Genomic DNA, 16,195 nt, shown 5'->3' with positions numbered 1-16,195 from the left:
TTAGAATGATGTCACACAGGTCATCTCATCTGCAAGTTCATCCTCGTCGCGGCCCGTCCTGATTGGCTCCTCGTCACTGTAGAGCGCAGCGGGGTCAGCGGTGGCGTTGCCCAGGAGGCCGTGACTCCCCGAGCCGAGCAGGTCGCTGGCGGCCAGTTCCATCTCGTCCACCGTCATGTGGCACGCGTCGGCGATCTCTCGCTTCGCAAACGCCACAAACTTTGGATCTCGGGCATAAAGGCCGAGACCCTCGGAGATCAGCACCTGCAGAGGGAAGAAAGATCAGTGACTGTGGTCTGACACGCTGCCGCTGATCAGTGATCAATCAACGCTTCCTCACCGCTTCCACCAGACTGTCAGCTGATCCTCGTTTCTCGGTGAACTGCGCCCCGAGCTGAGACGGAACCCTGAGCGTGGTGTAGGCTCTGTACGGCGGCGGCGCTGAGGGAGAAAACAGGAACTGTTCCTCAACGTTCTGTCCAAAATTGTTTATACTGTACATGTACAAAGTATCTAATGATTTAAAACTAATATTATTCGCCGACGACACAAATATCTTCTGTTCTGGGAATGAGTTGAACCAACTAGCTGAGACAGTCAATAATGAAATGTCTAAACTACACGTGTGGTTTAACATAAATAAACTATCACAAAAACCTGGCAAAAACTAAAAAAAAAAAAATATATATACAGGTGAATGGGTAAATATCGAAAGAGTTAGCGAGAATAAAGTCTTAGGAGTAATTATCGATGATATGTTAAGTTGGAGACCACACATAAAACACTTGCAAAACAAGTTGGCCAGGAGTGTGTCCGTCCTATGGAAAGCTCAAAAAATATTAAATCAGAAGTCACTCCATGTAATATATTCAGCATTAGTATCACCACATTTGCAATACTGTGCAGAAGTGTGGGGAAACACGTACAAAAGTGTCATGCACCCCCTGTTCACACTTCAAAAAAGAGCCGTAAGAATTCTACACTATGCCCAGTACAGAGACACACAAACCAGTTGTTCATCAATGTAAAAATCCTCAAACTACACGACTTAATCAACTACAAAATTCTGCAGAGAGGGCTGCAAACAGAGACCTTCCACATAACTTACAAGGTTTTTTTCATAGACAGAGATGTGACACACAATCTGAGAGGAAATATGTTATTTAGGCAGAGGAGAGTGAGAACTAGGCTAAAATCCTTTTCTATCTCAGTCACTGGTGTCAAACAGTGGAACAAACTAGATGATGGGGTTAAAAAATCAAGAAACTTGTGGGCTTTTAAAAAAGAAATACGAAATTCTATTCTAGACAATTATAAATTGATTTAAACCCAGAGAGAGGGGTTTAACGTTATTCTGGACTGGCTGTCTGGATCATGTATGCTAAGAAAGAAAAATTGTGATGAAATTGAATGGTAATGGGGGCGGGACCTGATAAGCTTTATGCTTCTCCCGTTTTCCCTTTCGGTCATGTTGCTTGTATTGCATAACTGAAATAGTGTGTGATGAAGTCTGATTCAATTAACATGAAATAAATAAATCTCAATCTCAGCGTTTCACTTCAGTTGCTTCCTACCTGATGTCCCCACGGGGCCACCGTACCAGGCCGGTCTGGGCGTTGCACCTGTCACACTGACACCTGATTGGGGAACAGCACAAACACTTGAGTTATGATACATAGACATTAGTCACATGAGCAGTCTGCATCTGCATCACACTGCTGTTCAGTTCTGTCAGAAAACCACACCGGCTGTTAACTAATGAGACATTCACGGTGACATGTGCCTGGATCGTTGTGACGCCATCACCATGGTTACTCTCACATGATTACACTGAAAGTCTGTAACCATGTTTCCATCCACTTGTCGATCTAATAATCTCAAGATCGATAAAAATATGAATGTGTACAATGCCTGCTCAAGTGCGTTTCCATCTCAGACCTTTAAATTAAATAAAAAGCCGTGCGTAATGACGTCATGTGCTGTTTTGCGATCATATTGCTGTATCGAATTGTTTTCTTGCAGTTTAAGGTGTTTCCATTCATTTTTGTACTAAATCATAAAATAGAAGGACATCCATCCTCCATCTTTAACCGACTATCTGAGGTCAGGCTGTGTGAGGAGCTGCTGGAGCCATACACGCGCCAGCCAAGTGAAGTTCGTAAATAGGCAACTTACAGGCTCTATAGACTGGTGTTTATAATGCCACATGGCTGTCATCTAAACACGGCTTTGATGCAGATGCAGCGCACGTTAACTACTACTGGTTTGTGAACGGCAGCGCTTCAAACTGTTCTGGGAGATGGAGACTCTTCACATGAAGCCAGTCTGTCCTGTTCACCTGCATCTGTCTGTGTTTACTCCACAGCTGGAATACGGAGCAGGATCGACATAAAACATGATGAAACTCACATTTATCCCACAAAGAATTGTTTCCATCAGCAACTGTCACATAAACTTTGTATGGATCAAGAGAAAATCCGATGAGACCGACGTGTTCAGTTTTTATCGATATTCATATTAAAGCAGAAGTAAGCGGAATGTTTGTGTTATATAATAATATAAGTTTTAAATAGTTCTATTTTGATTGATTGATTGATTGATTTATTCGTCCATTCCACAAAACATTAACATACACAAACAAGTCAAAATTTCATAATCAATATGGGCGAAAGGGCAAGGCAGAAGCAAAGCTTATTAATGCCTACCCTATTTACAAGAAGAAAAAGTGCAATAACAAAACAAAATTTGTAGGAAAATTACATTCGAAGAGAGTAAGTAAGGTGAACAGTATCAAAACGAAACAATCTATCTTCCGACAGCAATCACTTGTATAGAGTGTTTGGTCTGAAACACGGGTCTGTCAGTCACTCTGCTCTGCTGTAAGCCGAGGAGAAAACTTTCCTTGTATCCTACAACCTTTATCCAATGAGGAGAGAGAACGGCATAAAGGGGCGGTCCTCTCTGTGTGTGCAGCCAAGGGATGCGCGTGAATGTGGTGACGTAGGGACGAGGGCGGGGACTGCTAACTCCATCTGCTGACAGGAAGTTAGCCAAAACCACCGGATCGCTTACTTCTGCTTTAATTAATCAAATTTTACTGTTTCCATAAGGCATTTTTCATTCAATATTGCTTGATGCGAATAAAAACGTGTGGATGGAGACATGGTTAGTGGCAATCTCTTCCAGTGGTTTTTCCAGACTGGGTTACTGGGGTTGCACCCAGTCTGCTAGGCAACAGCCCACAGTGTAAATCAGTTCAGATGAAGTGCATCTTCAAAGACCCTGAGCTGGAACAACAGGATTTGTACGGACAGTCTGTGAACGCACCGTTGGCTCCGGGACATGAGAACATCTCTTACAGGGTCTACTCTCCTCACCTCTTCCTGCTGCTCCCTTCTTCCCCTCACCCCCGTGAACTCCTCCTCCGCCCCAGGGTGGACTGCCCTCCTCCTCCACCAGGATGAGGGGAGCGTAGAGGAGGCGTCCGCGGCGAGGACACGGGTTGGCCCAGGAAGCAGAGGAGGCCGCTGAGGAGCGACCAGAGGAGTGACGAGACTCATAATTGTTGTACGTCTGAGGAAGAGGACAGGAAATGAGGAGGGACAAGTTAGATTCTCCAGAAGAAGCGTGTGTTTGCTATGTGCTGTGTGTGTGTGTGCGTGTCACCTGTGTGCGTGCGCGGCGTGGTGGAGAGGTGGGGTGGTAGGTTCCGGGGATGGGAAGGTCATCACTGCTCCCTTGTCTCCTCAGACACTGGATGTTAAAGGAGGGCTTCCGACCTGGCCAACGACAACGAAACAAACGCACTGCATCACTCTCCTGTCACCACTGAGGTGTGTGTCAGGTGTGTTGGATGTAGATCAGAAATCACTTTAAAGGGATAGTTCAACTTTTTTGAAGTGGGGTTGTATGAGCTACAAATGCCCATTAAGTACCCTAGATGCAGTAGCAGCCTGTTGGTCCAGGCCAAAAGATTTTAAAAAATGAGTTTTGTGTTTGCTCTCCAGCCACAGCTCCACACTAAACCAGTTTCATAAACTCTAGCCATTCTTGCCATTGCAATGATAGAAACCCCAGTCAGTACTGAATCTGCTTTTTTTTTAAAATCTGAAGCAATGTTGTCTTTTCCCTCTATTTCTCCTCAGAGTACACCAGAATGCCTCATTTATGTGTTAAAAAAAATCACATGTTTTTTTTAACGCAACAGCTGATAGGTGGACTGAGGAGTACTGAGTGAGTTGGGTAGTTCTAGATAAACAAACTTTTTTCCGACCATTGTGCATCTAGTGTACTTGGGCATGGGCATTTGTAGCTCATACAACCCCACTTCCAAAAAGTTGAACTATCCCTTTAATGTTCAGTCTGTTTGTATACAACAGAATAAATCTTCTGACCTGTGGGCGTGGCAGGAAGCAGCCGTCTGCGGGTCGTCCGCCTGCCGTCATTGTAACCGTTACCATAGTTACTGTTGTTGTAGGGGGCGTGGCCATCATACTGGTCTCTGTACAGAGGAGGCTCATCAGGGTAATGTCTGAAAAAACAAACAGGTTTTAACACACACACACACACACACACACACACACACACACACACACACACACACCTGTCTGTCTGTCTGTCTGTCTGTCTGTCTGTCTGTCTGTCTGTCTGTCTGTCTGTCTGTCTGTCTGTCTGTCTGTCTGTCTGTGTGTGTGTGTACATGTCTGTCAGTGGACCTGTCTCTGGAGGTGATGCTGTCATTGTCCTCCTCTCTGCTGTAGTAACCCTGCTCTCCATATGCCTCCATGTCCCCGTTCCTCCAGTATCTGTCCCTTGAGTCCCTCCTGCAGAACAAGCATGGAGAGTGATTGGCTCAAGTACCTGTCAATCCATACAGAGACTGCTGTTAAATCCTCTCATCAAGGTTGTATGAAGGCCTACTGTACCTTCCGTGATGTTTGTAGTATGATGCTCTCTTGTGGCCGTGGTCCAGCACGCCGTTCTTGGCTGATGGGTGGTGGTGATGATGATGATTGACGGACGACCTCATGTTGTCTCCACGGTAAATATGTTCCTCGTTTTCGCTGCCGTTTGGCATCTTGGTGAGAGAACCGACCCGGTGGATCAGACCTCCATTGGACACTCCTCCATCCCCGACAATGCCACCAGGACCTGCAGACAGACAGGGGGGGGGGGGTTACTGTCATCATTTCAACATGGCAGGTACATTGTAAGTGGGTTTTTTGGTTTTGTTTCTCCTCCAAACTTTATTATATCAACATATTTACAAAGTCTCTCAAGAGGAACATATATTGCATTTTTTCTTAAAGGGATAGTTCACCCAAAATTGAAATTTCACTCATTATCTACTCACCCTCGACAATAAAAAATAGACTTTAGAATTTTTTTTTTTAAATAAGTCTATATTTCAAGCTTGTTTTGTAGCGGAAGCTTCTCGAAGCTCCTCTTCCCGGTTCGTCAAATTTGGACGAACTGGGTCTGTCCTCTTGCCAGTTCGTCCAGCTTCCGCTACAAAACAAGCTTGAAATATAGACTTATTTAATTTTTTTTCGGAACAATTTCGCATTTTGGGGCTTCAATACAAGACGGACATTACATACGAGCAGCATGGAGGTATCTGGATGTTTTTTGGTGTGTCTTTTTGTTACGAAGACAGTTGGTATCCATTTGCAACCGTTATATGGACATGCACTGCTACGCCGAGACCCCCTGTAACTCAGAGAAGCCACGGAGGACTCTGAAACTTCTCCCAGCCCTTAGTCCACATGAGGGGGAGGAGATAATGAGTGAAATTTCAATTTTGGGTGAACTATCCCTTTAACAATACATTTTCATCTCAATTACCATAAATAAAATCTACATGGCTTCATTAGAAATATATATGTATATACATTTTATATACATATAAAAAAAGGGCATTTCCACCTTTTTTTAATATTATAAAATAAAAATAAGATTAAAACAAATACAATGAAGTAAAATAATAAATAAATAAATGTATGAATACAAATCTAAGGCATCTTCTCCCATTGAGACTCCCCTCCGTTCAACTAGCCTCCACCAGCTTCTACATTTTCTCATATTCATCCAGCAGCAAAACCAAGACACCGAAGTACTTATTCAACTCATTCCTAAAACACATCATTAAGGGAGATCTGCCTTTCAACTTGCAAGTGTGAATGTGATCAAATGATAAAATGATCATTATATTGATTAGATCTGACACTTGGAGGAACATTTTCATTGAATACAAATACTTAATCCTTATCATATTTAATGTTATCCATTTGAGTTTTTAACCAGTCAAACAAGGTTTGCCAAAATTGTGTTACTACCGGACAAGAATAAAAAAGGTGCTCCATAGTTTCACAATCTGCTTGACAAAAGCCACGTGGCTCCACCTGAAAGCAAATCACTTCAGTCTTCAGTATGTCTGCAGCTGGATAATAACCATTGATAATACGTGTGTGATGTGAGTGTGTGTTGTTGTTGTTGTTGTTGTTTACCAGTGGGTGTGGTCAGGATGGAGCCTCGTCGATCCTTCTCTGGACCAAAACCATTTTCACCCTGCAGACACACACACGGTCAGAAGCTGTGACCTTTGACCTGTGACATCAGTATTGAAGTATTTCCAGTGTGTGTAAGAAAAGACCTTGTATGCAGTGTTTTCCTCCAGCTCCTCGTCCTCCATCATGGCCTCGTCATCCTCCTCAAAGTCCTCGTTCAGAGCCAGACGCATCTCTGGACCCAGATCCTGCAGGGTCTTCAGACCGGCTTTACACAGCTACAGACATACACATTAATACACCGTGTTTTATCACATTGTCATGGTTACCATCTCACCAACATTTAAAGGATAGTTCACCCAAGATTGAAATTGAACTCATTATCTCCTCCCTCTCATGTGGACTAAGGGCTGGGAGAAGTTTCAGAGTCCTCCGTGTCTTCTCTGAGTTACAGGGGGTCTCGGCGTAGCAGTGCATGTCCATATAACGGTTGCAAATGGATACCAACTGTCTTCATAACAAAAAGACACACCAAAAAACATCCAAATACCTCCATGCTGCTCGTATGTAATGTCCCTCTTGTATTGAAGCCCCGAAATGCGAAATTGTCCCGAAAAAAATTAAATAAGTCTATATTTCAAGCTTGTTTGTAGCGGAAGCTCCTCTTCCCGGTTCATATAATTTGGATGAACCAGGGTCTGTCCTCTTCCAAGTTCGTCCAAATTTGACGAACCAGGAAGAGGAGCTTCCGCTACAAAATAAGCTTGAAATATAGACTTATTTAATTTTTTTCGGGACAATTTCGCATTTCGGGGCTTCAATACAAGATGGACATTACATACGAGCAGCATGGAGGTATTTGGATGTTTTTTGGTGTGTCTTTTTGTAATGAAGACAGTTGGTATCCATTTGCAACCGTTATATGAACATGCACTGCTACGCCGAGACCCCCTGTAACTCAGAGAGGCCACGGAGGACTCTGAAACTTCTCCCAGCCCTTAGTCCACATGAGGGGGAGTAGGTAATGAGTGAAATTTCAATCTTGGGTGAACTATCGCTTTAACAGTTACACAGAGAATTAGGCGGTCTGTGGTGTCTGGTCCCCTAAATATCTAAAAGACACAGACCATGTACACAGAGGATCTGTTTCCTGGTTCTGACATCACATCACAGACAAGACTCACATCAGTCAAAGAAAACTCATGTTTGACCTGGATAGCAGATGGGTTGGCGGAGTCGGGCTCTCCATCTAGAGCTCCCTTCTCTTTCCTCTTCCTGAACTTCCTGAAATAATCCTGGATCAGGAAAGTGGCGTAGAACTTCCCGACTGTCACTTCCTCCTCTGCAGCAGGAAACAGGAGAGGTGAGTGTGTGCTGTTCACAGGAGCACCAGCACTACTATCAGTCCCATCACCATTAAAGCAGAAGTAAGCAATATATTTGTGTTAATATAAGTCTTAAATAGTTCTATCTTCCGACAGCAATCACTTCTATAGAGTGTTTGGTCTGAAACACGGGTCTGTCAGTCACTCTGCTCTGCTGTAAGCCGAGGAGAAAACTTTCCTTGTATCCTACAACCTTTATCCAATGAGGAGAGAGAACGGCATGAAGGGCTGTGGTGCAGCCAAGGGATGCGTGTGAATGCGGTGACGTAGGGACGAGGACTGTTATGGTGCGTTCAAGGCAACTCGTAACTCGTGTTTTTCCGACCTGTGAAGTCATACCAGTTCAATCTGGTACGAGTTCACGGGTCAGAAGTTACGAGTGGCCGTTATAGTGACTTTCACAGGTAAAACAGGTCGGAAAAACACGAGTGGGTTGCCTGGAACGCTACAAAGTCGTAAGTTGTGACTTGAAGCTGTAATTTCAAAAGCCTGCCTGGAACGCAGCATTAGCCAAAACAACCGGATCGCTTACTTCTGCTTTAATATAATAATAATAAATTGTATTTATAGAGCGCATTTTCACCTGAAGAACAAGTCTCAAAGCGCTTACAATAAAAATTAGAAAAAATAGAAAATAAAAATAAAATAGAAATAAGAAATAAAAAAAAATAAAGCTAGATAAGCACAAAAAAAAAAAGCACGAGGACATTCTAAAAAACCAGGACATCAGGGATAGGCTTTCTTAAAAAGTAAAGTTTTTAAGTTTCTTTTGTCACTACTATCAGTCATTTTCCTACTGTCACTACTATAGTTGTAGTTTCTGCCGTATCAGCACTTGCAGCAGTATTAGTGGTAGGCTACTTGTAGGGAGTAGGCTATTAGTAGTATTTGAAGTAGTACACTTGTAGTATTAGTACTACTTGAAGTAACAGTACCTCTAAAAGTATTAGTAGAACTTGTAGTGTTATTCATAGTACTTGCAGGAGAATTAGTACCTTCATGTGGTGGTATGACCTCATCCAGTAGTTTTGGTTTCATTCTTTTCCAAATCTTCTTGATGATCACCCTCAGTTCTTCGTTCTCTTGGTCAGGGTTACCTAGCAACAGCACACAGTGGGTGGGGTCAGATTTGATTTATGACCAAAGACTGTAACTGACTTATTGCCACAAACAGACGTATAGTTTGTGACTTTTTAACAAACAGGACACAAAAACAGAGTGAAGAGTTCATGTTAACTTTCTCCTCTCCTGTTCATCCTTTCAGGAATTCCCAAAGTGGTGCGCAAGCCGCCGCTAGGGGGTGCGCCACATGAAAAGCGTAAAGGTGGTATGGTGTTATATAGGGGGCGTCGTTCAGATGTATTGGCCTTTGTGTGCACATACGCATTACTTTCAATATACTGTAGACGCGCGTCATGTGCGATCACAGCCCGTAGCGGTGCGCTTGTCTTTACATGCACGCAGGGTTCAAAATTAGCGGCCGCCAGTCGCCAGTGGCGACTAACTTTGATGCTTTGGCGAGTAAAGGAAGCTGGCTGACTGGCCACTCTGGCGAGTGAAAAAAAATCCAACTACTTCGTTGTTGTTACTGTTCCTCCCGACCCGGCTGTGACGCTTGGGTTGTGAGCCGGTGTCGTGCAGATCTTCAAGCTCACAACATGCCGTATAGCGATGATTTGTGACCGATTACAACGCTTGCGGCGCACGTGTGTATTTAACATGGATCAATTATAATACATCCACGTATTTAACGGCAAAAAAAAAAGATCGCTCCAATTATTTATTAATTTTTGCCGTTCAATACACATGTGCGCTGCGATATCTGATCAATGCCACATCCATTGTGCTCTGTCTCAGCTGATCACACTCATATGGAACTGTTCTTATTGAAAGTTCAGCCAAACACCAGACTGAAGAGAGAGGAACAGCAGAGCTCCTCTGACAGCTCCTCTGTGGAGCTGCAGGAGAGCTGCCACGTCGTTACAGGTGCCGTTATTACAGGTGATGCACATCTATGTCCGTGTAGCTACATTTATTGTCTGATCTTCCTTCATGGTGCACAGTGTCAGTCCTCCTGTGAAACTTTTAGCTACTAAATATGACTGAAGGCAGAGGAAGTCTGCACGTGTCGACACGCCCCCATGAGTTGATGACATAAGGAGCTAATAAAAAAAATATATAGGCTAAAAAACTGATAGTATTATTCAGTCAAGTTCTTGTTATAGGTTAACAGTTAACCATTTGACTCCTTTATTCCACACAAATATATGCTAATATTGCTATGATATGTGTTAAAAATGCTTCTGAGTGTATTATAACAGTTTAACACATTGAAAAATATACAATACAGATGAAAAATATACAAAACAGCTATACATAATTTTTGGCCAGTAAAAAATATTTCTGGCCAGTAGATTTTTGAAGCTCACTAGCCAGTTGGCCAGTGAGCAAAAAAGTTAAGTTTGAACCCTGCATGCACGTGTGTGTCGGTGTCAGACCCTGATTCTCTCTTGGCGTCTCCCCTACTGTTTCCCACGGAGCTCTGCCCATTTGTAAGGTGAAGGAAGCCCGTATGTGGAAAGACATCTGCTCCGTGATGTAGAATGTGTAACGGCGCTACTTTTTTCAGTAACGAGTAATCAAATAAATGTCTGTTTCCCCCTTTACAACGCCGTTACCGTTATTGCCGCCGTTACTCAGCGTTACTTCTACAGGACGATGAGACGAGCCACGGCCCGGTTGTCAATGACTTCCTTGACTGGTGTGAAAAGTCTTTCCTCCAAATGAACATTGCTAAAACTAATGTCTCACTGACTTTTGCAAGTGGGCCCATGATCAAGAGACAACTCTAAAAGGTCAGACGGTGGAGTGTGTCAATACATATAAATATCTTGGAACTGAACTGAACTTCGAGGCAAACTGCCAAGCTGTGTGTAAAAAGGGACACCAGCGCCTGTACTGTTTGAGGAAACTGTCATCTTTCCACATCGACAGAACCATGCTGACCTTGTTTTATCAGGCTTTTATTGAATCTGTTTTATTCTTCTGTCTTGTCTCTTGGTTTGGAAACTTGTCTCTTTACAACAAAAACTGCCTGAACCAAATAGTGAAATGGGTGAGCAGGCTGATTGGTGAGGCCCAGCTCTACCCACCATCCCTGTACACTAGGCAGTTACAGAGGATGGCTGGCTCCATCCTGAATCAACCTCAATGCTGAGTTTCAGCTGCTCCCATCAGGCAGGAGGCTCAAGGTACCAGCCTGTAAAACTAAGCAGTACAAAAATAGTTTTATCCCAGCAGCCATCGGTCACATTAACATAGGGAAGAAACCTTGAGAGCTGTTGGTTTTTATTTGGTTTTATTTGATTCATTTTAATTTCTTACCCCCGAGCACTGTTGTCACTTTATATGTATGTCCTGTTGCATGTTCTGTGCTGTTTTGTCATAAATGTGATTCACTACAAACAAAAGGTACCTGAGGGTACAAATAAAGTAACCGTTGAACCTTTGAACCATGGTTACATGTGGTGAGGATGTTGTTATAGTGTCATACAGCTGTGATAAAACCGATACAACTGTCTTGATCTCTACCACAGACTCAGCAGAACCTTATGGTTGATCAGAGATGGGTCAGCTGACATGAAGCTGACAGAACCTAGACTGTATCCAGTGTGTGTCTGGGGTCAGGTCAAATTGAGCCAATCTGTTTCCTTCATCCATCCATCCTTCCTTCTTTCCTTCGTTTCTCCCTTCCTTCTTTCCACAATCCTCTTTCCTTCCCTCCTTCCTTTCATCCTTACTTCTTCTTCCTTCCTCTTTTGATCCAATTGACCTGATCTGTTCCCTATACTATCATATTTTCCCTTCCTTGAACAAATCTGTTCCCTCCCTCCATCTTTCTTTCCTTCCTTTTTCCCTTCCTTCTTTCCACAATCCCTGTTCCCTCCCTTCCTTCTTCCTTCCTCTTCCATCCTTGTTAACATTTCCATGTTTTTCACATTCTCTGTTGTAAACTGTTTTCTTGTCTGTAACAACATCTATGTCACGTCTGTCCGTCCTGGGTGAGGGATCCCTCCTCTGTTGCTCACCCTGAGCTTTCTCTACAATTTTTCCCTGTTAAAAGGGTTTTCTATGGAGTTTTTCCTCAGTGGATGTGAGGGTCTAAAGGACAGAGGATGTTGTTCATAAAAACGGGATATACAAATAAAATTGACTTGCCTTGAACTAATCTGTTCCCTCCCCCCATCTTTCTTTCCTTCCTTTTTCCCTTCCTTCTTTCCACAATCCTTTTTCCCTCCCTTCTTTCCTTGCTTCCTTCCTTCCTTTTTGACCCAATTGACCCAATCTGTTCCCTCCCTCCTTCTATCTTTCCTTCCTTTTTCCCTTCCTTTTTTCCTCCCATCTTTCTCTTTGTCCTTCCTTCCTTCCTTCTTTCCCTTCGTCCTTCCTTCCTTCCTTTCTTCCTTGACCCAGGAGGACAACAGGAGGGTTAAAAGTACTCTCACCATCAGTCTTGATCTTGAGGGCAGTGCGAACCAGGGCAAAGAGCGTGGCGTTAAAGGTCACCATCCCATCAGCGTTGAGAGGCATGTTCATCGCTACCAAACGCTGACAGGGAGAAGATCAGTTCTCTGTCAGTAGAGCAGAAGCTGCACAAGTCATGGTCTTACAACAGTTACTGGGTTAGAGACGTAGAGGACCCAGAGTGGAGCCCTGTGGGACGCCACGACTGATGTGTGTGTGTTGGAGAGCAGCATGTCGTACCTTACAGGCCACTCTGTGAGGACAGAGCTTCCCAAAGCCCAGGGGAGGCTGGATCCTCCTGAGCAGAGCCACCACGTCCAGGTGTTTGATGCGACCCCTGAGCAAAGAGAGGAGCGTACATTAGAACAACACAAAATACCACCACCTCATTCTGCACCTGCCTTGTGTGTGTGTGTGTGTGTGTGTGTGTGTGTGTGTGTGTGTGTGTGTGTGTGTGTGTGTGTGTGTGTGTGTGTGTGTGTGTGTGTGTGTGTGTGTGTGTGTGTGTGTGTGTGTGTGTGTGTGTGTGTGTGTGTGTCATACTTGGCCTCTGGGTCGTATTCAGACCAGATCCTCTTAAACTCGTCCAGATGATGTGGTCCCAGAATTGACCAATCACGCGTCAGATAGTCAAAGTTGTCCATGATGACGGCGACAAACAGGTTGATAATCTAAAGCATGGAAATACAGAAACAGAGTCAGAAACAGAGTGTGTTAAAGGATAATTACCGTTTTTTTAAACAATCTGGACCCTCATTTCTAGCATAAAATACGATCATTTACTCACCCAGATAACTTTGGTGTCATTACAAGTCGTTCCGACGGAATTAGATCCAGCCGAGAGCCGCGTATATTCATATATGCGAGAACACAGGGCCGCGCAATGCAGCCTCTAAATAACACATTATCTGCAGAGAAACTTGTTCATTTCACCAATATTTAGTTCTGATAGGCTAGTGCTATTCCCCTCTGAGTCCGGGGTTAGCTGTTATCAACATCCGGGGTCTGTAGGTTGACCTACTGACCTCTGACCTGGATGATGTCATACTACTGCTAATGCTACGGTTCGTTTCTGCGTGTTTCTGACTTGTCAGAACAAAATGAGCAGCTGGATGAAGTTCAGCTTCCACAGGCTTCCTCTCCTCAACCTGGACTCACTAAAGCTCCGGCTAGTTGAGCTAAAAATGGACCTGAATGCCGAAGTGGAAAAATTATTATCAGAATGAGCCGGGCAGCGCTCAGAGATGTCATCATCCAGGTCAGAGGTCAGTAGGTCAACCTACAGACCCCGGATGTTGATAACAGCTAACCCCGGACTCAGAGGGGAATAACACTAGTGTATCAGAACTAAATATTGTTGAAATTAAGGAGTTTCTCTGCAGATAATGTGTTATTTAGAGGCTGCATTCTGCTGCCCTGTAGACTCCATTATATGGATATACGCGGCGGTGAGTAAATGATCGTATTTTATGCTAGAAATAAGGTCCAGAATGTAAAAAATTATCCTTAAACCTGTGTGTGTGTGTGTGTGTGTGTGTGTGTGTGTGTGTGTGTGTGTGTGTGTGTGTGTGTGTGTGTGTGTGTGTGTGTGTGTCTGTGTGTGTGTGTGTGTCTGTGTGTGTGTGTGTGTGTGAGAGAGTCCTGACCAGGAAAGCACACAGCATGAAGAAGCTGATGAAGTAAACGATGGCGAAGCTGCTGCCACAGCTGAACTCTTCTCCTGGTTCATAGTCTGACTCAGGGTCGCAGCGTTTACCTGGTAGACTGGACAACATGATCTCCTGCCACGCCTCACCTGTAGCACACCTGCACGCACACACACACACACACACACACACACACACACACACACACACACACACACACACACACACACACACAAAAGAGGTAAGCTAAAACTTTCTTGCTGCCTTAGAAACAAGAAACAAAGCTGTGTGGGATTTAACACAGGAGAAGGAAGAGGAGGAGGAGGAGGAGGAGGAGGAGGAGGAGGAAGAGGAGGAGGAGGAGGAGGAGGAGGAGGAGGAGGAGGAGGAGGAGGAGGAGGAGGAGGAGGAGGTTAGGGTCTGACCTAAAGAGGAGGAGAACCGCCTGAGGAAAAGTCTGGAAGTTGTTGTTCCTGTTGATCTGAGTGTGAGCCTGCATCGCTACCTTCCCAAACGTCTGCAGGATAGAGAGAGCAGGTGAGAGGCTCAGAACCAGAATCACAACCACTCTGTCTGAGCCAAACAGGTGTGTGTCCGGAGTGTGTGTCAGGAGTGTGTGTGTGTGAGCTCACCTGCATGCCAACGACGGCGTAGATGAAGAAGATCAAGGCGATGAGCAGAGCGACGTACGGCAGAGCCTGAACAGACAAGAGACTCACAACTCAGCCCCCCAGTTAGCCACACCCATTCCACTTAGCCCCGCCCCTCAACGAGAGCCACTCCCCCTGACCTGCAGTGATTTGATGAATGTCCACAGCAGCGTGCGGATCCCCTCCCCTTTACTCAGCAGCTTGACCAATCGCATCACTCGAAACAGGCGGAAGAAGGTGATGGACACCCGAGAGCTGTCCTCTCCACTCTGACACCACCAAGGAGACATCATCATCATCATCATCACCATCATCAAGAAACAGTAGGACAATTATATACATTATGTAACATACAATAGTCCTCTGAACCATGCTCCACCCATAATGCATTTGGAGAGTGTGTTTGTTGTGACCGTAGCTCCACTATCTCAGGATTATTCACTGGGCGAGACACCGGCAAAAACACTGTTTTTTCATGCACTGATCAATTATGATATTTTTGGCTATTTTTCTTCCTTAATAGTCTACTTGCCAGCCCATAGGGCCCCATTGTGAACCCGGAAATGTTGAGTACCCCAAAGTTTTATGTTAGAAATAGATAGTATGGGTCCCCAGTATTCAGAAACTGCCGGATGCTAACTTATATATATTGGGCAATTAGCACAATTGACATAATTAGCATAAATTAGCATAATTTCCTATATGGGCAATATTTCAACAAAATTGACCTGGCTGATCAGGGCAATATTGGAGTGGTTTTAGGGGTTATTGATGATGCTGAATCCATTTCTGACATTTTCAAAATCCAAAATGGCTGTCTAAACCGGTAGTGACCAGATTTAAACTGCCAGTGGGCCGATTTTGATGGATTTCAATCTGGTCCCTTCCGGTTTAGACAGCCATTTTGAATTTTGAAAATGTCAGAAATGGATTCAGCATCATCAATAACCCCTAAAACCACTCCAATATTGCCCAGATCAGCCAAGTCAATTTTGCTGAAATATTGCCCATATAGGCAACTATGCTAATTTATGCTAATTATGTCAATTGTGCTAATTGCCCAATATATATAAGTTAGCATCCGGCAGTTTCTGAATACTGGGGACCCATACTATATATTTCTAACATAAAACTTTGGGGTACTCAACATTTCCGGGTACTCATTTTTGGCAAGTAGACTATAACATGTATTCTTTCATAAAAGTCAAACGAAATGGTAGCAAATCCACATTAAGGTGGTTATTTTACATCATTTTGTCTCTTTTGTTGGTAGATTTCTCCTAAATTCGCCAAAAGTTAACAGCTACTGCGACATACTGTGGTGTGTCTGTTGTCTGACCCATGTCATGTCAGGTATCATTGTAAAGCTCTTTCTCTCCTGAACAATGATGTAGGCTTCAAAAATTGTCATTTCCTCCGTATCCGCAACCAATCGTAAAAGTATGATTTACATCTATGGAATTTTACAGTACAAGACTTTAAAG

At 43.9% G+C, this 16,195-nt stretch overlaps 1 protein-coding gene across 1 annotated transcript in view; it reads right to left on the bottom strand.

The window, feature by feature from the left end:
* cacna1fb (calcium channel, voltage-dependent, L type, alpha 1F subunit) overlaps positions 1–16,195 on the bottom strand; it is a gene marked incomplete at its 3' end in the record, with an annotated part of 53,751 nt that continues 37,556 nt past the window's right edge. The window contains exons 31-49 of the mRNA XM_083975700.1: positions 14,852–14,980; positions 14,694–14,759; positions 14,487–14,578; positions 14,062–14,221; positions 12,959–13,086; positions 12,656–12,752; positions 12,397–12,499; positions 8,887–8,988; positions 7,718–7,848; positions 6,653–6,784; positions 6,507–6,567; positions 4,926–5,151; positions 4,716–4,823; positions 4,395–4,531; positions 3,667–3,779; positions 3,378–3,573; positions 1,575–1,637; positions 341–441; positions 1–264 (exon numbers count right to left, since the gene is read on the bottom strand). Of these exons, the coding sequence (XP_083831826.1) occupies positions 1–264; positions 341–441; positions 1,575–1,637; positions 3,378–3,573; positions 3,667–3,779; positions 4,395–4,531; positions 4,716–4,823; positions 4,926–5,151; positions 6,507–6,567; positions 6,653–6,784; positions 7,718–7,848; positions 8,887–8,988; positions 12,397–12,499; positions 12,656–12,752; positions 12,959–13,086; positions 14,062–14,221; positions 14,487–14,578; positions 14,694–14,759; positions 14,852–14,980 (2,409 nt within the window). The remainder of the gene's footprint in view (positions 265–340; positions 442–1,574; positions 1,638–3,377; positions 3,574–3,666; positions 3,780–4,394; positions 4,532–4,715; positions 4,824–4,925; positions 5,152–6,506; positions 6,568–6,652; positions 6,785–7,717; positions 7,849–8,886; positions 8,989–12,396; positions 12,500–12,655; positions 12,753–12,958; positions 13,087–14,061; positions 14,222–14,486; positions 14,579–14,693; positions 14,760–14,851; positions 14,981–16,195) is intronic.

This window comes from Trachurus trachurus, assembly GCF_905171665.1.
Source record: "Trachurus trachurus genome assembly, chromosome: 7".
Taxonomy (NCBI): domain Eukaryota; kingdom Metazoa; phylum Chordata; class Actinopteri; order Carangiformes; family Carangidae; genus Trachurus; species Trachurus trachurus.
Note: the sequence above shows the minus strand (reverse complement) of the source record. Positions and strands in the feature narration are given on the sequence as shown.